This window comes from Primulina tabacum, chromosome 13, assembly GCF_025594145.1.
Source record: "Primulina tabacum isolate GXHZ01 chromosome 13, ASM2559414v2, whole genome shotgun sequence".
Lineage (NCBI taxonomy): Eukaryota > Viridiplantae > Streptophyta > Magnoliopsida > Lamiales > Gesneriaceae > Primulina > Primulina tabacum.
In genome coordinates, this window is record NC_134562.1 from 34877137 (window position 1) to 34900697 (window position 23561).

At 33.5% G+C, this 23561-nt stretch overlaps 4 protein-coding genes across 4 annotated transcripts; 2 read left to right on the plus strand and 2 right to left on the minus strand.

Annotated features, from left to right (window-relative positions):
- Positions 1–237: 237 nt before the first annotated feature.
- LOC142522638 (nuclear intron maturase 1, mitochondrial) lies at positions 238–2586 on the plus strand. The gene is given in 3 exon segments (XM_075626158.1): positions 238–1583; positions 1586–1800; positions 1802–2586. Coding segments are annotated over 3 exon segments (2037 nt in total). The 5' UTR covers positions 238–391; the 3' UTR covers positions 2432–2586.
- A 79-nt stretch (positions 2587–2665) lies between these two features.
- Positions 2666–3360, minus strand: LOC142522639 (uncharacterized). Its single transcript, XM_075626159.1, has one exon. It carries the CDS (start codon positions 3289–3291, stop codon positions 2836–2838), a length of 456 nt encoding a protein of 151 aa, XP_075482274.1. The 5' UTR covers positions 3292–3360; the 3' UTR covers positions 2666–2835.
- Positions 3361–10506: 7146 nt separating this feature from the next.
- On the minus strand, positions 10507–12902 carry LOC142523420 (alkaline ceramidase TOD1-like). The gene is made up of 4 exons (XM_075627210.1): positions 12562–12902; positions 12261–12473; positions 11280–11837; positions 10507–11189 (listed from the first exon to the last, which is right to left on the minus strand). Exons 1-4 carry the CDS (start codon positions 12809–12811, stop codon positions 10849–10851), a joined length of 1362 nt encoding a protein of 453 aa, XP_075483325.1. The 5' UTR covers positions 12812–12902; the 3' UTR covers positions 10507–10848.
- Positions 12903–19113: 6211 nt separating this feature from the next.
- Positions 19114–20717, plus strand: LOC142522683 (gibberellin 2-beta-dioxygenase-like). The gene is made up of 3 exons (XM_075626215.1): positions 19114–19622; positions 20025–20382; positions 20463–20717. Exons 1-3 carry the CDS (start codon positions 19216–19218, stop codon positions 20703–20705), a joined length of 1008 nt encoding a protein of 335 aa, XP_075482330.1. The 5' UTR covers positions 19114–19215; the 3' UTR covers positions 20706–20717.
- The last annotated feature ends 2844 nt before the right edge of the window (positions 20718–23561 follow it).

Below are 23561 nucleotides of genomic sequence, written 5' to 3' on the forward strand. Positions count from 1 at the left end.
ATATATAATATGCGATTGTAGTAGATTCACGAGGCTTTGTAATAAATTTTTTGAACATTTTAGTGTATATATCTCCATGTCGGTAGCTTCGATGCTACATGTGGGGCACTGCTCCCACATGATTTGGATGGACAAGATTCACGTACATATGTGATTTTAAAAAAATTAGTGGACCTCATGTATGTGTGGCTAAATTTGGGCCCTTGATTAATGGGGTAGTGCCCTTACATGGAATCAAACCTCCATGTCATAATAATGTACTCGTCAACAACTTTGTTTCCGAGCTTAGAAACAACCAACTTGAAACCTGTTGCCACTGATTTCACAACCTTTTTAATTGGTGATGGCTTAGGTGGGGACGCAGGAGGTTCGAGTCTCGGTGATTGAAAACATGTCACTGAGAACAAAAGTCAAACACCTAACGTGCGCTTCCTTCCCCGACGCGGCCATACGCCGATTCTGCCATCACTTAAACCACCGCTCTTCATCGGTGGCAGCCCTGCAACAAGACCCATATTCTCAGCTCAAAGAAGACCCAGTTCAAGTCCTGTCAAACCTCTGGGTGAAAGCATTCTCCCAACCACAGAAACCCTTCCTCAAACTCACCGGCTTCCTCTCCAAACTCGATCTTTGGGTGCTTGCTTACCAGCGAGCATGCGCTCACGCCACCGGATCTTTCCCTTCCAAAAACGCTCTGCCTTCTCCCACACTCTTCAACCTCCTTTCACTTAAAGACGCCGTCGTTCACAACCAGTTTAGGTGGAACTCCAAGTTGCAGCAATACGTACGCAGCCCGAATGATAAACCCATCCCTAAATTACTCTCCAAAAGCAAAGTTTATTCTATATTGAAGTCTGATACTCCTCCGTTTCAAGACCTGGTTGTTCAAGAAGTGCTGTTGATGATTATTGAACCTGTTTTTGAGCCGCGATTTTCTCCGAAGTCCCATGCTTTTAGGCCGGGTAGAAATCCTCACACTGTTGTTAGAACCATCAGGAGTAATTTTGCTGGGTATTTGTGGTTTATCAGAGGTGATATAAGTGAGATTTTTGAAAATGCAGATGAAAAAGTGGTGCTGGGTTGTATTGAAAAAGCTATAAAAGATAAGAAAGTTCTGGACTTGATTCAATCAGGGTTGAAAGGACGAGGAGAATATAGTATGAGCGTGGCAGACAAAGGCGAGAAATTGAGTGCAAGGAAACGAAAAAAGGGGCAGACGAAGAAGAGAATTTTGCGTGATAATGAACCTAAGCCCGACCCGTATTGGCTGAGAACATTCTTTGGGTTCGCTCCGGAAGAAGCTTCGAAGGTGCCTAGTTATGGATACTGTGGAATTCTAAGCCCTTTGCTGATGAACGTTTGCCTTAATGAACTTGATCATCTTATGGAGAACAAGATAGTAGAGTTCTTCAGGCCATGTGAGTCTGATTCAATATGGAAGTATAAGATCGATGATGGCTGCCACAACCCTTCTTGGCCTGAGTTTGTGCCCTCAAGTGGCAAGGAGAAGACTCGAAAAATGGATTATATTCGGTTTGCGGGTCATTTTATAATTGGTATCAGGGGGCCAAGAGAGGAAGCGGTGGAATTAGGAAGGAAATAATCGAGTTTTGTGAGAAAAAATTTGGTATCAGGCTAGACAATTCAAAAGTCGAGATTGAGCATATCTCAAGAGGGATTCAGTTCTTGGATCATATCATATGTCGCAGAGTTATACACCCAACTCTTCGTTACACTTCCAGTGGTGGCAAGATTGTGAGTGAGAAAGGTGTGGGAACTTTGCTTTCAGTTACAGCCAGCAGTGCAGAACTGTATCCGCCAGTTCAGACAGATGGCATTCCTAAAAGGCGATAGAGACCCGGAGCCACTGCCTTGCACGCCTATGCTCTATTCGGGTCAAGCTCATACAAATTCCCAGATGAACAAGTTGCTGGAAACCATGGCAGATTGGTACAGATATGCTGATAACCGGAAGAAAATAGTTGGATTTTGCGCCTACGTAGTTCGCAGCTCCCTGGCTAAACTATATGCCGCAAGATACAGGTTGAAATCTCGTGCAAAGGTGTACAAGATCGCTTCACGCAATCTTAGCCATCCACTGAGAGAAAGTAGCAACAACAGAGCACCTGAGTATTCTGATCTTTTGAGAATGGGACTAGTGGACGCCATTGAGGGGGTTCAGTTTTCTCATATGTCTTTGATTCCATCGTGCGATTATACTCCTTTTCCTAGGAATTGGGTTCCTAGACACGAGGAGTTGTTGCGGGAGTATATCTGTTTACAAGACCCCAAATTCTTTTGTGGGCTGAATAAAGCGGTGAAAAGGCAAGGTTTATGTTTGCCTCAAGATGATGTATCTAAGATTGTTTGGGACTACAAGATTCTTGGATTTTGGAGCGGACGATTCCATATAGAAACAGAGAATTCGTAAATTTTTAGATTGGCTCCATCTCGATCGTGACATTACACATATTGGCCTTGTTGGGATTTGTTTGTATTATGTTTTTCCTTCTTTTTAGTTTAATTTTGCGAATTATATAAGAATTGTGAGGATCCGAGGTTAAATTAAACTTTTTGTTTCTGATTTTTATAGTTTTAACATGATTATTTTTTGAAAAATGTCGAGAGTTATCAGCCCTGGTTGTTGCTTGAGTGAACAACAAAGAATACGTAAACGCTGTGCCAATTTATTTATAAGATATGTGTTTAATATAATTTCCGAACTTAGATAAATATAATATAATTAATGGGCATCAGCTTCAGTATTAAGAACAGATAATCCCGCATTTATTAACTGGAGGCTGGAGCATACGCGGGATTTCCCGATTTACCCTCCTAAGTACTCTGCTTCTCCTCTTCCTCTTCCTCTTCCTCTTCGAACGCCGAGACCGGAAACGCTCTGGAGAGCCCCGCAGGGGTGCCGAAAGTGATTTTCCCGGAATTGGGGTCCTGGATAGAAATATCACAGATAGTGACCCAGACCAGGAGCTCCTTGCTCTGGACACCTATCAGCCTCTTCATCCGACGGTCTTCCACGAACGCCGTGACCTCGGTGTCGTACCACACGTTGCGACTGATACCTTTGAAGTAGTGTATCTTGCTCTTCTTCTGCTTCAACCATATGAACCCGGAGGACTCGTTGTAGCCGATTTCGACGATCTCGTCCAGGGGGAGCAGGCCTCTGGGGAGATGGATTTTCTCGAGCAGCTCCTTGGATTTCTGCTTGCAGATCGCCTCACCGGTGTACACCTCCGCATTCTCGCGGTGAGACGAGGTTACCTGGGACGACATTTCGACGAGTCACCTGCTACGATATATGTTTTTTGTTAAATTTCGAGCAGTGATTGTGGACTGTGGAGGGGTCGGGGTTAGCATTTATAGACGGAGAGACGGCTCCGTAATTACGAAAATATCCTCCGAAGGGCCGTGAGAGGATGGATTCATGTACACCGATAAATTTCTCGTATGTATAAAAACAAATTTATGATCTTAAAAATATTTTTTAACCGTTTCATTAAATATTTTTATATTTTTCTTCTCATCGTATCTTTATCTTCTATATTTTATTTTTAAAAATTGATAATTTTCGTTTTAGGTTAAAAAAAATAATCAGTATTTTCATATATTTTTTTATGAGTAGATCTCTTGTGAGACGTTCTCATGAATCTTTATCTGTGAGACGGGTCAACCCTATCGATATTCACAATAAAAGTAATACTATTAGCATAAAAAGTAATATTTTTTCAAAGATGACCTAAATAAGAGACATGTGTCATAAAATACAACTTGTAAAACCGTCTCACTCAAATCTTTGTATTTTTTTATGAATCACGCACATTTTGTATGTCACGTCCTTACAGAATGTATAAACTTTTATGGCAATTTCGTGTTAAATCTAAAGCTTTATTAAGCCAAAAATAAATAAATAATATGTTGTTAAATTACATGTATCAATTAATTAATAGAGAATGTAAGATCAGTTATGATTCTCCTTCACGAAATAGAAAAGGGATAGAGATGTAAGAAAGACAGTCTTACAGATATATATCAGTCAGATGGATTGACATGATTTATGTTTATATGAAAATATTTTTTAATATAAAAAAAATATTTTTTCATGATTCGATTCGATTCGAAGATCTGTCCCATAAATTTGAAATGTCAGACGATCTCGTATGAATTTTTGCGTAATATAATAGTTAATTTTCAAGGAATGTCTTTGTTATCGTGAAGAGCACCTGATCTTGGGTTTCATATCTTGCCTTCATTTATGTTATGAGAAAATGGATAATATTATAAGGAGTATGTCTTACGCATCTATATATGTGAGATTCGATTGAATCTATATTTGAAGTGAAAAATAATATTTTTCATGTCCTTGAATAAAATACATATTTCGAAAAATTGACTCATGAAATAATCTGATAAGAGTTTTTATATTTTATGATAATGATTTTTTTTAAAAAAATTAAAAATACTCGAATAAATATATGTTATTTATATAGGTAAACATACATAAGATAAATGCATGATATTCTACGACCAATAATATGATAATAAATGAAATATTTTTTTCTAGATAAAACTTTTTTTTTAACTTATCATCTCTCGCTTTATCTCAATTATCATATACTAACTGATCATGACGCGTCCGTTACATATTGGATAAACAAAATAGTGAAACAATTATTTTTCGAATTTTAAAATAAAAACTTTCAATTTTTAAAATTAAAATGGTAGATGAAAAGATAGAATGGAAATAAAAATTTGGAATATAAAGTTGGGTGGTTAAAATATATTTTGGAATTACGGTAGTATTTATTTAACAAATTTTACTTTAATTAATAATATAAATACGAGATGTTGTAATAAAAGTCTTAACTATGCTAGAGAAGCTAGCTATAACTAATGTTAGTTTTTCAGGCATGCTAGAGAAAATATTGGGGCTGATGTTGCCCGCAACCAGTACCATATATCGACAATCCCAATGAAACTTTTATTCAATTTTTCAATTATCTAAAATATCATTTCGAAGCATAACACAGAATGTGAAGATCGGTCGATAGGTTAGAAATTTGATTTTTTATAAATATTTTTTGACATGAGTCTCACACGTGGTTTGTTCAATATGAATTACTTGATTAGCATGATTTTTAGGCTATTGTATTAGCACGTGAGTTTGCCTAATGTACATTGAAAGAAAACAGTTGCAGGTCTCATGTTATTAAAAAATTTTTCCATGCATGTTTTCCCCCCTCTTGTTCAATTTGTTTTCTCCATTCATATGAATATTGTAAAAGTCAATTATAAATACAGAAAACTCATATGAGACTGTATCACGAGTTAATTTGTGAGTTTACCAATTAATGAAAAAATATTATTTTTATTCTAAAATCATTTTTTTTTTACTCTGAATATAGATCGAGTCGACAAATCTCACAGATATAGATCGGTAACACCGTCTCGTATAAAAACTACTCTTATTAATGAGATATAATTGCATTTAATGTAAGTTGAAATTTGCACGTGACAATTCCAATGAAACAAATTAATTAATCTCGTGTGAAACTAACAATTGCATATTTTTGTAATTCATATTAATCATTTAAAAATCACCATCTTTTAAAAACATAATGGGTTTTTTTTTCCCTTTTTCATTGAATGAATACAAGTATGTAGGATTAAATGTTTGTCGATTTATCAAAAGTTATTGTTTGTGTTAATGATGCAATTTAAATTTATACCGTATAACAGCACAAGCGTCATGGCTCAATCGCTCTCACAGCAGGGACAATTATTACAACGCGACGATATTTCTCTTGATTGTTACATCCGGGCCGTAGCCCGGATGGCTTGTTTTTTTCGATATTTTAAGTACATAATTTTTTTTTTCCCGATAGCCAGGGGCTCTATTTGTCAATATTACCTCAACCATGATTTTAAAAATTGTAGTCCGGATAAAAAAGAAAATCTGGCTCCGACAATATAATATCTAATAATTTTGTAGATGCTCCATCCAATGAACTAATTCTAAAACTCATAAAGCATACCAAAATATCGAGGTTAAGAATTAATGTAAGGCCCGAGATTATATCATTTTAATCCGAGATTATTTAATTTACGAATTTTGGAATGATGAATAAGATTCCACGGTTTTTGTAATTAATTAGGATTGAAATTGAATTAAAAGATTGAGCGGGGGCCGAATTGCAAATAGTGAAAAGTTGAGGAACTAAAGTGCAAATATGGAAAATTGAGTGGGACACATGTCTTGCCATGCATTTGAACGTGTAACCCCTCCATCAAATTCAGATTTTGAGCATCAAGAACGAGACAAACTCCATGGCTAACATCCTCAAACTTCCTTGTATCTTAGAAATTTGATTTTGCAAGATCCGGCCATCCGTTTTTTCGATCCGAGCATAGTTCCGAGCTCCCCTCGCCAAGAGCTACATAAGGATGTAAGTTTCATTGATTTCTAACAGGGTTTGAAATTTATGTATTGGAGGAATTGTGATTTGATTATCATTATGTGTTCTGGTGATATCAGTAATCGTATATTCGAAGTCAAATCGAAAAACAGATTGTTTATGCAATTGTTATGATTTTTCAGAATTGATATGATTGAGATATACAGATTTGAGATTATGATATGTTATTGTTGAGATTGTGAGTTGTATGGATATCGTTTATGAGTTGTGGTATTATATCTATGATGTTGGAATTGACGGGGTTATCGAGATTGTACTGTTATGCCGTCAAAACATCAGTAGATTGATATTGATCAGATTGAGTATTGAATTGAGTGGAATATTGATTTTGTTCTTCTCGATATGACATTTCAGATTTTATTGACTGCCTTGAATTCAGAATTCTATTTCTTCAGACTGAGGCTACAAAAAGAAAGGTATAAGTCAATGTGGTATTGAGAGATCGACTCAAGTAGGATATACTTGAGTTTCCCTAAATCACATACTTATTATTATTATGTTCATTGATTTGATTTGATATGATTGTCCTATGAATGTATAGAAAGCAGGTATTAATCGAGTGATCTTGTGACGTCAGTGCCGATAGTGATGGAATCGTCACTGGCCCATTGCACGTTGTCACAAGACAGTTGAATTGGCGGTAGTGCCACAATCTGTGACGGATAGGTCAAGACACCGGATATTTGGTTATATCGAAGTGGATAGAATTGGATTTTCTTCTATTACTGATGTTCGATATAGGAATATCAACATCTGAAAACCGGGATCCCTAGACTAGGATTGAGTCTAGTCTGAGCCGTGGAGTCACGAGTATGATTTACGATTTCATATTGATTATGTTTCAGATTTGATACATGTTACTGATATTTGTTACATGCTTTTACATTGTTTATATGATTGCATGTTTCATTGATTAATCCCTGGGATTTTATTCTCACCGGAGTTATCCGGCTGTTGTCGTGTTTGTATGTGTGCATGACAACAGGTGGGACATGTTCAGGGTCGAGGAGATGAAGATAGATCGTGATTAGAGTTGAGACTACGAACTTGGATTAGAGATAGGGTTTGGATACTTGACATTTAGTTGTTAAACCTTAATTGAACGATTGTATATATAGTACAAGACTTGTACTTTAATACTGATATGTATATTATATTGAATCTCATTACATTCCGCATAAAAAAAAAGTTAGACCATGTTTATTATAATTGATTAAATTGTCTAATAATGATTAAGAGTATGATGAGCGTCCGGGTCCCCACAATTAATCTTTACAAGTTGGCAAAAACTTGTGTGTGACGGTCTTACAGATCGTATTTTGTGAGACAGATCTCTTATTTGGGTCATCCATGATAAATTATTACTTTTTATGCTAAGAGTATTACTTTTTATTGTGAATATCGTTAGGGTTGACCCGTTTCACAGATAAAGATTCATGAGACCGTCTCACAAGAGACCTAAAATATCATTTTGAAGCATAACACGGTATGTGAAGATCGATCGATAGTTAGAAATTGGATTTTTTTTATAAATATTTTTTGAGATGAGTCTCACACGTGGTTTGTTCAATATAGATTACTTTATTAGTATGATTTGTAGGATATAGTATTAGCACTTGAGTTTGCCTAATGTACACTGAAAGAAAACAGTTGCAGGTCTCACGTTATTAAAAAATTTTTCTATGCATGTTTTCTCCCCTCTTGTTCAATTTGTTTTCTCCATTCATATGAATATTGTAAAAGTCAATTATAAATACAGAAAACTCACATGAGACTGTATCACGAGTTAATTTGTGAGATTACCAATTAATGAAAAATATTATTTTTATTCTAAAATCATTTTTTTTACTCTGAATATAGATCGAGTCGACAAATCTCACAGATATAGATCGGTAACACCGTCTCGCATAAAAACTACTCTTATTAATGAGATACAACTGCATTTAATGTAAGTTGAAATTTGCACGTGACCATTCCAATGAAACAAATTAATTAATCTCGTGTGAAACTAACAATTGCATATTTTTATAATTCATATTAATCGTTTAAAAATCACCAACTTTTAAAAACATAATGGTTTTTTTTTTCCCTTTTTCATTGAATGAATACAAGTATATAGGATCAAATGTTTGTCGATTTATCAAAAGTTATTGTTTGTGTTAATGATGCAATTTAAATTTATACCGTATAACAGCACAAGCGTCATGGCTCGATCGCTCTCACAGCAGGGACAGTTATTACAACGCGACGATCTTTCTCTTGATTGTTGCACTTCTTGCGATCAATAAGAAACGAACTCCTGACCTCGACTCTGATAGCAATCGTGGAACTGATCGTTTGTCGTTTTATCAAAAACTATAGCTGATGATAATTGTGCAACTTAAATATTTTATACTATATAACAGCACAAACACAACAGTTCAATTACTACATAGACAATTATTGATCTCCAACAAAATATTTTTTTCATCATATTCAATCTCAATTATTATACGTTCTTGGGCATCAATAATTTCTACATCTCTTTTACTTTATTTATATTCATGTGATATATTTTTTTTTTGGCAAATTTTTTTTTACTATAAATATGCATTTTGTAAATTAACCGAGATGCTTAATTTAACTAATAATAAGTTCTCCTATGAGAATAATATATGTTGTATATCTAAATCCTAGATGTGAAAATATGCGTAAAATTATTTACAACCTCATCTATTGTTTTAATTATTGGTCTCGAGCAACTACTATATGTTTTAAACCATGTTTTGTTTATTTTTAAGCTAGTGAATTTAAAGCTAACATGTATTCATTTATGAGAAAATGATTTTTTGTTCGTTAACTTGTTCGATTTTGGGTTTTTGTCCATTAAAATTTTAAAATTTGTTTTTTCGTATAAGACTAATTTTTAGTTGTTTCAAACTTGATATTTTGCAACAGATTTCAAAAAAAAAAATCAGTTTTGGATGGAAAAATTCGATCGATTCGATTATAACAGAATGCTTACCCCTCGATACGATGGCTTAAGTTGGATTACTGTATAAAAATTAAAGTATCTGACTCGTGACACTTCAATGAGAAAAATTAGAGACACTGAAAGTTAAAAACCAATGATTTTTTGATATTTCTAAGGAAGAATAATAAGATAAAAGTGCATTTAATATAACAAAAATTACCCAAATTTGAACTTTATGCACATAAAACAATGAATAACAGATGCGCAAATTCCAAGTCAATCGCAATTGAAGATAACTTATAGTTTATTTATTATCAAATTGAGAACCTATTGTAACAAATCTCTCCCTCGACCAAAGAAAAAAAAAGCTTGAAAATTCCAGTGACAGCCAGTAATGAAAGTTGATAAATGTTTTCCTAACCACCAGGAAATTCAAGGAGATGCCAAAGTGGAATAACAGTTCTGTTCACTGGAGCCACGGGCGGTAGCCGTGTGTTGCTCCGCCCGGGCCGTAGCCCGGATGGCTTGTTTTTTTCGATATTTTAAGTACATAATTTTTTTTTCCGATAGCCCAGGGCTCTATTTGTTAATATTACCTCAACCATGATTTTAAAAATTGTAGTCCGGATAAAAAAGAAAATCTGGCTCCGACAATATAATATCTAATAATTTTGTAGATGCTCCATCCAATGAACTAATTCTAAACTCATAAAGCAAACTTGTGTGTGACGGTCTTACAGATCGTATTTTGTGAGACATATATCTTATTTGGGTCATCCATGATAAATTATTACTTTTTATGCTAGAGTTGACTCGTCTCACAGATAAAGATTCGTGAGACCGTTTCACAAAAGAACTATTCAAGCAAGTTTAAGTGTGATTCATCGAAACTCGAAAGTAAAAAAAGTACCCATACAATTTAAATAATCTGGAACAAATAATAGTTCAAATCATATAAAATCTAAATATTTAAGATTAGATGAATAAATTTTATACAAAGGATAATAAATGGGCTCAAAATTTTTCGCGGAAAGAATCTAAGATCATCTGAAAATAAACTAAAGAGATTCAATATTTTATTTATAAATAAATAAGGTCAACCACAAATTTTTTTCCCCTTATTTTTGACCAAATTGTTATATTTTATCACCAAAAAGTAAAATATGGCTCTTTTCAAGTGTTTCCATTTATTGCAATGGGAAAGATTCGAATCTCCAATCTTCGAAACAATTCCAAGTACAGCTTGCTCATATGCAACTGGCAACAAACCTAACCACAGCTGCCAACCTGTCAGCTTTTGTCTGCTTTCCCCTGTGACCGTGTCCCATGAATCCAATCAACTTGCTCATTTATCTCCAATTCTGCGCAGACCCTTTAAATTTTTTGTTAAAAAAAGAAAAGAAATCAATCATGGGTTTCAACCCACATCTTTAAAAGATACCCCTCGCACTTGCTGCAGCTCCCGTTAACAGATAATGACAAATCCGAGCTTGCCCAGTTTACTTTGGGCCCTCCAGCAATGGCCCCACCTTGCTTAAGATTGTGTCTGTATTCCACTGTAATCTGTTCGAATACTTCTACTTCGAACATGTTCAGCTTTAGCTTTAGTTTCATTCGGTCCCGTACATATGCGAAGGGGAGCTGATCTCTTGGGTTGAATGCTTCCAATTCATTGAACAAGAGGCACGAGAAAAGATTGGTCGCCGAGCTGTGTTTCCTCAAGATCAGAGCGCTATCTGGCACGTCTGCAAGTTTATATATTGAATAATGTAAGAATTAATATAACAGTTGATTTACCACGGGGTACACATGTAGGAGAACGATCCACACCATACCTGTGGGATAAGGCTTCTTTGAGGACCATGGTTGCAAGCCGTTTTCGCAATATGTCTCCATTTGGATCTTTAGTCCATTCACGTCCCACCATTTACTCCATCTGGCGGTTGCCATGGCCTCTTCCATCGTATGCAAAAAATAGGGGTGCTTCGATATCGCCATATCCACCTTCTCCTTCACCACGAGTGAGTGGATCAGAAGTAGAGGATCGACCACTAGCTGCAGCTTCGCGTCCACCCAAACGCTGTATTTGGAGTTTGGGAAAAGGCGATGGACCAGATATTTCGGTATCATTCCATTCATGGCTGCATTTTGATACAAGTCTTCATTCGAGACCTTGACGATTCTCCATGCACCAATTTTGTGTTCCTTTGATTTTCTTGAAATCAAGTTATGGAAGTCTAGTCTTTTGAGTGTGGTGTCATCTACGAACATGAAAAAGCAAACGTCGTCCAATGTTTTGGATCCTAGGCCCTTCGGCTGCCGGATTTTGTCGTGGTCATTGAATATAGCAGAGACTACTACTACTCCATCGCACTTTTCCATGGAAATTCGATCTGAAAATCCAACCAAACAATGAGGACCCGAGTATATATATCTCCATAGTGTCACACAAACTCGGTACCGCGTGTCCACGTCTACTGTATAATTCATATAAAACTAGCGGATATCAAACAACCAACAATTTACATACTGGTTGGAATAATTCCCTTGATGGATGCACTGAATGAAGAGGACTTTACCATAAATGAAAGGCAGCCAAAACAGTTGAGTAAAAGAACAATAATACAGCATTAATGGCTTGTTGATAATAAGCCAATGGATAATTCGGCTGTGGCCTGTGGGGGGTCGTAAGAGTTACAGGTCATGAAAAACTTATGTCATTTTATTTTATCAAATACATAAAAATTTGTTCTGTGTGTCAAAAACAGAAGAAGAGACAAAGAAGGGTCTCGACAATCCCAATGCATGGAACTAACCAGAACTGGTAATTGGAAATCGTGTAAAGAATCCACACGGGATTTCAAATCTCTCGTCAGGATTATTATCAAAATAAGATAATCTCTTGTCAATGCTCAAATTCCCACCAAAAGTTTCTGCATTCCCTTGCGTATACTTCAGACCATGCGTACCCAACAAACCTGACGAATTCGCACATATTTCTTGAATTTCCTTCAAAGCCACCCAATAATCTAACAAAAACGAAAGCCCATCAACAAAAAACACAGAATTCCAAATCAACATTCGGTCTGCAAGAGTACATAATCATTGTTTTGTTACCGGAAAAGTAGACCGGGAAATCACAGGAGGAACGCGTGGTGGAAATGGCGTACTTGTGTTCACCATAGGATGATGGGTAGGAGAAGAGAGGAGCCTGGATTGGGTCGAAAGGGGATGAGCGGAAAATGCATTTGGTGGCGGAGAAGGCGGAGTATCCGGCCAAGAAAACGGCGGAGAAGAGGTAGATGGAGGAGAAACAGAAGAGCTTGGATTGGAAGAGTGGCGGCGTAGAGAATATTGGTTTCCCCATCTACTGCTCCATGACAACAATTTTATCCAGAAACTCATCACTTTCATCATACATATTATGTCTTCTTTTTCGTGATTCCAATACTTTTTATAACCACCAACCCTTCGACTATTTAATTTATCACAAAAATTCAAGTGAGACGTGTTTTTTATTGTACCATTTTATAAATAAAAATCTGCGAGATCATTTTACAATGTACTTATTCTATAAATAATTAGTGTATATCTCTCCCTTGATGTTATTGTACAAGCTAAGCAAAACAGAGTAAGTATCTTATTAGACGTTCTCACGAATCTTTATTTGTGAAACGGATCAACTCTACCGATATTCACAATAAAAAGTAATACTCTTAGCGTAAAGAGTAATACTTTTTTCATGGATGACCCAAATAAGATATCCGTATCACAAAATACGACCATTTAATAAGCAAAACAAGCTCAAAGCAATGATATTTTATCTGTTATTATATTTTTAAATTTAATAATTAATAAACCATTGATCCAAAGAAGTGAAGTTTTCAATTTTAGTAATATATATTATATATTTATAATTTTTATCATCTATGTTATCATTCTTTTTTTTTAAACAATGATTGCCAACATCAATGTCATCGGTATCATGTCAACGTCATAAAAAAATACCAATATTTTAAAAAAAAAAAAAACAAAAATAACAGTATAAAATTGATGCGGACTTCGAAAAAAATTTAAAAAAATTTATATTTTCTCCTAATAATAATGCTGAGATAATTGACGTGAAATATAATTTACAAACAGCTGCCAAAAAAATTCATAAATGCTTCCAAAAGGCAAAAAAAAAGAAGATGGAATTATTGTGGTGTATAAATGAAGCATTGATTGTCATTTAATCATGAAAAGGAACTGTCCGGATAATTGTTGGCCCAACATACTTCTTCCTCGTATAACTGCCGGAATTTTTATTCAGTAAACACAATTCTTTAATCAATTTATTAAGGCGATAAACTATTTCAAAATATAAAGATTAATAATTGTTTCTGAAATTATTTCAAATTCTACATTATAAGCAATTTTTTTCCTAATTTACTTTAATTAATTTTTATTATTAAAAAATTAAAGTATGTATACGAATTTATATTTTATCCCTTATTTCAAACACAAAACGCAACATTACGCCCAAATAATAACGTAAATTATTGAATTGTGTTTGGTAGTAGAACTAGATGCATATGCTCATGTCCAGGAAAAATATAAAAACTTGTGTGAGACGGTCTTACGAGTCGTATTTTGTGAGACAGATCTCTTAATTGGGTCATCTATGAAAAAATATTACTTTTTATGCTCAAGAAAAAGACAACAGTTGTCAATAAGATTCTTTAAGTTACCAAGATTCTTTAAGTTAACAAGACTCTGTTCGGACAATTACTTTAAAAGCGTTTTTATCTTCTATAAATGGAAAAAAAATTAAAATATTTATTTAGATCAGATTTTTTGTAAAACTTTTTAAATTTTTTTTAAAAGTGTTATCCATGTGTAGTTTTTGCAGAATAATTTATAGATAGTTTTTATATTTTGAAAATAAAAATATAAGTCAAACACGAATTAAAAATTTAAATGTTTTTTTATTGAATAAATATCCAAAAAATTTCTTAATTATTTTAAACTATAAAATAATTTTATTAAAAGATTTGTTCAAAAACTTTTTTAAATTTAAAAATATTTATATAAAGTAGTTATCCAAACACATGTCTATTCTTAAAACAAATGGTTCTACACAATCGTTGGACTATCTATGGTTGAAGACCCAAGGCCACAGGGCTAGTATATTTTACTTAAGCCATAGAAAGTAATTTGGGCCAAATGTTTAAGTGGGCCGGTCCAATATTCTCTCTTTTGGATCCATCCATAGATTTTTAAAATCCACCTGTGCTTCTATTCGAATCGGGGTTATGCCTTTTAGCCCAATTCTCTATATTATTCATTTCGATTAAGCATTGTACCTTTATCCATCCAAAATCCTTTTTAAGGATATTTATCTGATCAAACAGGTCAAAAAAAATTTATATACAAAAAATGTATAATTTTGGAGGTTTGAATGTACGAAAAAAATATTTAGCTTTGAAGTCTTATGTTATGGTTATAACTGACTCATTCCAAACACAACTTTTTTATTGTTTTCAGTCTCATATTATGGCTATAACTGACTCCGTCAATCCAAACACAACGTTTCCATTGTTTTCATGATAGAAACCGATTAAAATTCCCTCAACGATTTGGAATTTGTCATCGAGTAAAATCCAATTGCTTGTGACACAAATCTTCAGCAACAAAAAAAAAGAGAGTAAATCTCTTAGAGACAGGTAGATCTCATCCATACTTAGAGCGAAAAGTACTATTTTTGATATAAAAGTAATATTTTTTTTATGATTTGGGTCGAACGGATACGATCTCGAAATCCTACGGAGACGGAGATAAGTACATAAACATCCTCACGGGGGACACACACACGAGGTAACCCACGAGAAGTACGTGATCATCTTATGTATTTTTATAGACAACACCGTGCTCATATAATTACATGGCCGAACGTAAAGATTTGATGAATCTGTGTACAGAGCATGACTACTGTCTACCTTCTTTGCTTATGTACATCTGTATTTTACTTTTGCATCAATTTTGAGACATCCTGGCCACAACAATCCATCAGTTGATTGATTCGTTTGGCTAAATGTTGAGTGACGTCGTTACTTTACATTCTGTTGATAAAGATGCGTGGGAATATCAAATGACGGGGACATCGGTGTCAGACCGTAAAGGGTTTTGGGTTTTGGGGAAATCAAATGACCGTCCACTTCTGGGATATCGCTTTTTCGAACAAACTCATCGTGTAAGACTTGCTCAATGATATATCTTGCTAACGTGGTCCGTAGATTATTATATTAGTTTGATGGTTTATTCGGTGCATATCGAAGTAGGATGATTTTGTATTTTTCACATCATAAAAAAAATTAAGGAGAATGGAAAATATGTGAGTGTGTCTATATATATATATATGGAAAAGTGTTTCTTTTGGATATATATCATGATATCATCATCGATGGAGTCATCAAATATGTGTTCATTATCGATTCTTTCGATTTTCAAGCAGAAAATTTTTTTAATAAAAAAAAACTGTAGATTTGTTTTAATAGCAGATCTCTTGTGAGACGATCTCACGAATCTTTATCTATGAGACTGGTCAACCTTACCGATATTCAAAATAAAAAATAATAATCTTAGCATAAAAAGTAATATTTTTTCATGGATGACACAAATAAGAGATCTGTCACACAAAATACGATCCGTGAGACCGTCTCACACAAATTTTTACCTTGTTTTAATTATATATCTTTGTATAAATACTATTAGTTGATATAAAATAATCGTAATAACTCTTTGCAATATAACCACTATAAATCAACAAAGTAGATATTTTGGTTGGGAGATGGGATTGGAGACAGATAGGTATTGCCGAGAGAATGTTTTATTATTAGTTATGGTCTATGGCTATGCATTTTATGTTTGTACAATTTTTTATGGATATTATTTTTTAAAGTTAAGTTAAATTTTATTTAATATTTTGAACGATTATAACGAAAATATTTGTACTTATTTTATCGCAATTTGTAATATTTTTGGAATAACGTGGGATTTTTTTTAAAAATAATAATGATGCAATTATTATTTTTATATATAATTTGTATGTATACTTTTTCGCATGAGTAATTTAACAATTGTATTACATATATCTATAATTTATTTTTTTTATAATAAGGGACGTATGATAATTTAAAAAAATTAAATTATTTGGATAGATAATGGTATTATTCTCATTTGAAAATGATATTTATAAGAGACCAAAATAATTATAAATTGGGGTAAAGTATATAATATGATATATTAATATACTCGATTAATATAATATAATAGTGTAAAATGTAAATTGACTTCTTTGGTCCAATAATTGACGGGTCCCAATGTCATTAAATCATTCCATTTCAAGCCCGTCTCAAATAATTGAGAAAAAGAGTGAACCAATTATGTACGCACCACCAAGGATAATTAGCAAATAGGATTTCGCCACGTAATTATTATCAAGAAAACATATGAAAATTTCCAGAGAATTTTTTTTTTGAAAGGAAAAAATTCCAAGTTTCTAATTTTGTTGGCTCAACGCCTATTTATTAGTTTGTATGTATGTATTTATGATTTATAGGAAATTTGATATCGATATATGCATGCCCCATATAGTAAAGAAATAATTATATATTTTGCATAAGGGCATTGTAAATATGGATCAGATCGACTAGTCTCACATGAAATATACATATATATATATATATATATATATACTATTTAGTAAAAGGTGTTGTGACGATTTCTATATAATTTTGCATCGCGCAACCAATGTTTGAAGTGAGAATAAGACCAAAATCGGTGATCTCTTCGAGAGATCTCATAGTATAGGTCGCGTCAAACTGTTGACATTATATAATCTGGTTGGTTGTGTGAACCCTAAAATAGGGATGCTATATCTTGATGAGTGAGAATGAACGACTTACCTCTAGTGGAGACAACGTGAACTATAAAAAATTATAAGACTACTTATGTGTAAGTTGATATAAGATAACATCAACATCAAAACATATTCTCGATCTCCAAATTCACGAGCTTAACATCCCGATCAATTGAAAAACAAATAGATACAACTCTTTATGCCTGAAAGTCGCTTAGTATTAATCTTTGTATCGTCATCACTACTAGAAATATGATTTTTTTCGCGACGTGACATCACGTTCATGCATTATATGATTGGATGAGCTTAGGTCAATATTTTTGACATCTATAATCCTGATGATCCCCTATCCACTCGTTTGCGACATTGGCACACGATTAAGGACCATTACCAAATTAAATCGGGCCCCCTATCTGACATATATGTAGTTTTAAAGATAGCTAGCATTGACTTTTATGTTTTCCAAATTTATCAGTTATTAATCAATAATAGCCCAAGTTCAAATTCAATCCCACTCTATATTTATCGTAATATGTATCATTATTAATCTAAATGGTAGCCTCACCTTATTCGGCCACAAATTGAAAACAATATTGTACATGTGAACACACACACACACACACACATATATATATATATATATATATATATATATATATATATATATATATATATAACTAACGATGTTGAGAATGGCTGTTAGTTGTTATTTAATATAAAGAAGACAAAAACTTGTGTGAGACGGTCCCACGGGTCGTATTTTGTGAGACATATATCTTATTTGGGTCATCCATGAAAAAGTATTAATTTTTATGCTAAAAGTATTATTTTTTATTGTGAATATCGGTAGGGTTGACCCGTCTCGCAGATAAAGATTCGTGAGACCGTCTCACAAGAGATCTACTCAAAACAAAATTGGACAAAAAACGATTTGCAGAAATGAAAGTTTTCAAAATGAAATTATTATTTTGCAGAAAAAATCCGAAATTGTGAATCCTATTCGAGGGTTTCTCAAATAATTTTGTATGTTTGCACGCTATGATATAATTTTGAAGCTATATTACATTTTTTTTTTACCAATCTTTAGGGAAAATAGTCAAAATGAATGTCTAAAGTTATCTATTTTGTTATATCTTAGTTTTTTATTATTATTTATTAGAATACAAACGAAACGTCGAAAAAAAATTAACATATTCAACCACGGAAATAAAAAATCAAAAACCAAAATACTTGCAATGTAGACATCCAAAACACAAAAGAGTATGTCTCTTATGAGACGATCTCACGAATCTTTATCTGTGAGACGGATCAACCCTACCGATATTCACAATAAAAAATAATACTTTTAGCATAAAAAGTAATATTTTTTCATGGATAACCCAAATAAGAGATACGTCTCACAAAATACGACCCGTGAGACCGTCTCACACGATGTTTTTGTCAACACCAAAATAATCAAATTATGAGTATTAATTTGACTATTATATATCCCACTAGCTACTATACAAACGTCATCTTTTTGTTATAACTTCGACCTATCAACTAGTTCGAATTAATGTCACAATTTTACGATAAGTAATTTTCATTATTGGAGAAGCTATGGAACTCGATCAGATAAACAAATGTTTAATTATTTATTTATATTTAATAGTTATTTTTAGAATATTTATTTTGTTAAATTAAATAATAGACATGGAATTCTCCCCCTCGATACTATAAATTTGCAAGCTTACGCACAAAGCCAGACGTCTCTTCATAGTTTCCATCGCCTTTAGAGCTCTCATCTTTCTTCCATGCATTAGCAATTACGGATACGGCGCCCCCGTTTTTGCCCCTTATTTTCTCCCTGTAAGCCCTCGAAATTTGCAGTCATGGTAGCATCTTTATCGCCGCTAATTCTTGATAATCTCCCCCGAATCAAAACATGCAAACCCACAGCGAACATTTCCACAGGGATTCCAGTTGTGGACTTGTTGAAACCTGATGCGAAAACCCTGATGGTCGAGGCTTGTAAAGAGTTCGGGTTCTTTAAAGTCATCAACCATGGGATTTCCATGGAGTTTTTGGCCAAATTAGAAGACGAAGCGGTTCAGTTTTTCAAGTTATCCCAGTTTGAGAAGGAAAAGTCTGGCTCTGCTAAACCTTTTGGCTACGGTAACAAGAAGATTGGGTGCAATGGTGACGTGGGCTGGGTTGAATATCTTCTCTTTTGCACAAATCCTGAACTCATTTCGCAGGACTCAAACGCCTTATATCCAGGGATTTCAGAAACTCTCTGGTAAAAAAAATGTTGTATTTTTCTTTAGTTTTCTTTGCTCTTAATACTGTGGTCTTTGCATGGTAAAGAAATGTCAAATTTTATGGAAGATAGAGTGGATTCTTTACATCACTCTGTGTGGGCGAAATTTTTTGACCCAATAAAAAAAAAGTCTTTTTTCTTTACTAATCATGTGAAAGCAATTATTTGGTTCTATATTTCAGGCTATCAGCTACGCAGCTCAGACTCTTATGATTTTTTCCCCTGATTGTGAATACAATCTCAGTCATTATCAACATAGATTTGGCAGGGAATAATTTTCCACAATTATATATATGATGGTCAAATATTGATCATAATCTTAATCTTGGCCTTGTCAAATTGAGTTTTATTTCCCAAACATCTGATTTCAAAAACGCACAGGAGCCTGGTGAACTTGTATGTCTTAAAAGTGAGAAACATGGCCTGTGAAGTTCTTGAAATGATAGCCGATGAATTACATATTCAGCCACGGGACTTTTTGAGTAAGCATATTAGAGACGAGAGAAGTGATTCTTGCTTCAGGCTAAATCACTATCCGCCATGTCCTGAAGTACTGCTTAATCAAGCATTGAGTGGTCGGAATGTGATTGGATTCGGAGAACACACAGACCCACAAATCATATCCGTTGTAAGATCTAACAACACGTCAGGCCTGCAAATCTGTCTCACAGATGGTACTTGGGCACCTGTTCCATCAGATAACACCTCATTCTTCTTCAATGTTGGCGATTCCTTACAGGTATATATATGTACAAAACTTGATTTGAAAATGTCCCAAACTTCGAATTTACACCACATTGATCGTGTTTTGCTTGACAGGTGATGAGTAATGGCAGGTTTAGGAGTGTGAAGCACAGGGTAATGCTGGCCGATGACTTGAAATCGAGAGTGTCAATGATATACTTCGGGGGACCAAATTTGAATGAAAAGATCAAACCTTTATCTTCATTAATGGAAGAAGGGGAAGAAAGTTTGTACAGAGAATTCACGTGGTCCGAGTACAAGAATTCAGCTTACAAGACAAGACTGGGCGACAATAGGCTCAAGCCTTTCGAGAAATAGGCTGCCAAACAGTACTGTTACATCAAATGAATTTAGCGTTCTGTCGAAGTTGCTAGATTTGAATCACATACATAAATGCTTCCGTGTACTGAATGATATTATGGTATTCTTGTTTATGAATTCGATAGACTACAGAATGCTAGCTCCTAAAACTTGTTAATGTCTGAAGATTTGACTCAGCTCGATGGATTTGCCTTAGGTGGAAAAAAATAGGTTGCCCCTTTTATTTTCTTCATCATGCTGTACCTAACTTTTCTTTTAGTATTGTATAAATACAAGTTCAGGCAAAATATTCTGTACCAGTTCTTGTCGGCAAACATCACCTTACTCGTCCTATACATGATAACATATCTTGTAATCTGTTGATTATAGTCACCGTGGAATTAGTTCTTGTGTATAAAACTTATCCCTTTTTGAAAATGGTTTTTTTTTGTTATACTTGTCGAATTTTCAGTTTTGATCGATTAAGTTTTCAAAATTTGATTTTAAGTACATTATCTTTTATTTATTTTTTGTTATTTTTCTGTTCGTAACGTATAAGTCAAAAATTACAAAATAAAATACCACAATGACTACAAATATTAAAATAAAGGATTAAGACTTAATTTTAACAAGATAGCTGAACAAAATTGCAGAAAAACAATCATAGAAAGTGAAAAAAAAAATTCCCGTGAAAAAACCAGTGTCTTCATTAAACTACAGCTTCAATACTTCCAGTGTCTCCATTAAACTACTGCTTTGGTTTCACATATACATACGTGGAAAAACATTCAGATATTCTTCACCAGATAAATTCACTACACAGGAAGAGGGAAAGAAATACAAGGGAACGAGAGAGATTGTGAGGATCAATGATTGAGTCTTGATTGTAATTTCTTGTTGATATTCACTGAGTTCGCATTGTAAACTCTTGAAATATAGTGAATGATAAATATTAGTAGCTGGTTTTCCTCCTATGAAAAGACTGGTTTATAGGCGAACCACGTAAATCATTTGTGTCAGATAAAATATCTTGTGCCATATTGATTGGTGCATGAAAGATAATCCAGGTTTATCAATAATAGTCTTGGATGTTCTCTGTATTCGATCTGAGAATTAATTCTTAACCATTTATTTCTCTAATTAATCTTTAATATTTGGGCCTACTTTGATTTGATCTCTCTAACGTCCTGATCTAGCTAGGGTTCTTCGATTGCAATTGGGGTGCTAATTAACTCCATCGGAAATGCATGGGAAAATTTTCCACACAAATTTTAATTAATTATTATTTTTACTAGTCGTATTTAATATTTTTTTTAGTTACATATTACAATGATTTCATTATAATTTCTTTTTTTTTTTGAACGGATTTCATTATAATTTCTTAAAGTTACTAGGTGGTACTTTTCTTACCTTAGAAGTCCCTGAAGAAGAAATTTGGGCATTTAAGCCTGAAAAATAAACATCTAAAGTGTAAAATTTACATTTTATATTTCAAAATACATGGTTGATCATACTTATATTGAGTAATTTGCATTTACCACGTCTATATATTTGACATTAACTTTATTTGGAATATTATCGTTTTTACGCTCGATTAGAGAGGTAAATGTCAAATACATCAAATATAAGTGAGGTCAATGCAACTTATATTTTCAACAGCACGCGCCATGACGTAATATTCTAATACACGATTAAGATACGTCTACAGCCTCAATATATTAAGCAACGCGCAAGTTTCTTTAAGTTCATTAAAGCTGGCTGGCCACCCATAGAGATATCAAAAAATAGGGGAAATTTTGTAAAATAATCTCCGTCAACTCAAATACACGTACGTGAGGATCTTATTTTCTCAATTAAATAGTTGATCAATGTTAAAAAATAAAATACCCCTATCAAAATATTCGAAATAAATATAGTTTTGCATGTTTTTTTTTTTTTTTTTTGGAATTGGAGAATTTTGCATTTTGGTTAAAGTTATCCGAATCTTTATACATTGTGAATGCGCACATGCCAACTACATATAGCACACGGTGGAAATTCCAAAACAAGCAAACTTCTTCGGCTTTTTAACAATATATTTATGTATTCATTTATATATATGGGACAAGTCCAGAAAATTTCATCATGAGGTGACAATTAATCTACTGTATAAATATATAAATTATTGGAAAAAACATTTTTTCTCGTTAATTTGTCCAATTTGTTTTTAGTTCTCTAACTCGTCGAATTTTATCTTTGTGTACAAACTTTTAATGTTCGAATATTATGATCCTATCATTGACGTGATGTCAAACTAGCCAGCAATTTCTAACACGATGTTATCACTTGAACGAAATAAGATTTAAAACAAAAAAGAATCAAATTTATTGCATCAAAACTAAATTTTGAATATTTAGTTGATTACTGATTAGAATCCAAAATAGAAAAAGTCGACGCACTTAACAAAAAAAAGAAGTTATTTTCCCAAAATTGTTTTATGAAAAAGTCTAGTGTGAATCATGTGACGTCTAGTACCAGACTAGTACTACTGGCTAAACTTGAAGTTATCTACATTCACAACAATGGAATCCACGTTCCAAAGTTGGTATCTTTATGATCTTCCAATCCATTAATTTTTTTTAAAAAATTTAATTTTGTCTAATTTTGGAAAATTTAAAAGCTACCATGGAAAGTAGCATGCATGCATAATTTATTAAAATCGTATTTACAATATCATGGAAGAAGGTTAATAAATTACATGCATGCATGTGCCGTGAAACTTCAAATATTGCACGTTACAAGTAATTATCTCTGCAGTATATTTGGATGTTTATTAATATTATATATCATATTATAATAGATACATAATAAATATCCAACAAATGCAAGATAAAT

Excerpts from the sequence above, each read along its gene's own strand:
- LOC142523420 (XM_075627210.1), bottom strand. The coding sequence starts at position 12,811 with ATGGGGAAACCAATATTCTCTACGCCGCCACTCTTCCAATCCAAGCTC. Across the intron at positions 11,838-12,260 it reads ATTTCCAATTACCAGTTCTG|ATCGAATTTCCATGGAAAAG; the intron begins GTTAGTTCCATG and ends TTGGATTTTCAG. Across the intron at positions 11,190-11,279 it reads AAAGAAGCCTTATCCCACAG|ACGTGCCAGATAGCGCTCTG; the intron begins GTATGGTGTGGA and ends ATAAACTTGCAG.
- LOC142522639 (XM_075626159.1), bottom strand. The coding sequence starts at position 3,291 with ATGTCGTCCCAGGTAACCTCGTCTCACCGCGAGAATGCGGAGGTGTAC.
- LOC142522683 (XM_075626215.1), top strand. The coding sequence starts at position 19,216 with ATGGTAGCATCTTTATCGCCGCTAATTCTTGATAATCTCCCCCGAATC. Across the intron at positions 19,623-20,024 it reads GGGATTTCAGAAACTCTCTG|GAGCCTGGTGAACTTGTATG; the intron begins GTAAAAAAAATG and ends AAAAACGCACAG. Across the intron at positions 20,383-20,462 it reads ATGTTGGCGATTCCTTACAG|GTGATGAGTAATGGCAGGTT; the intron begins GTATATATATGT and ends TTTGCTTGACAG.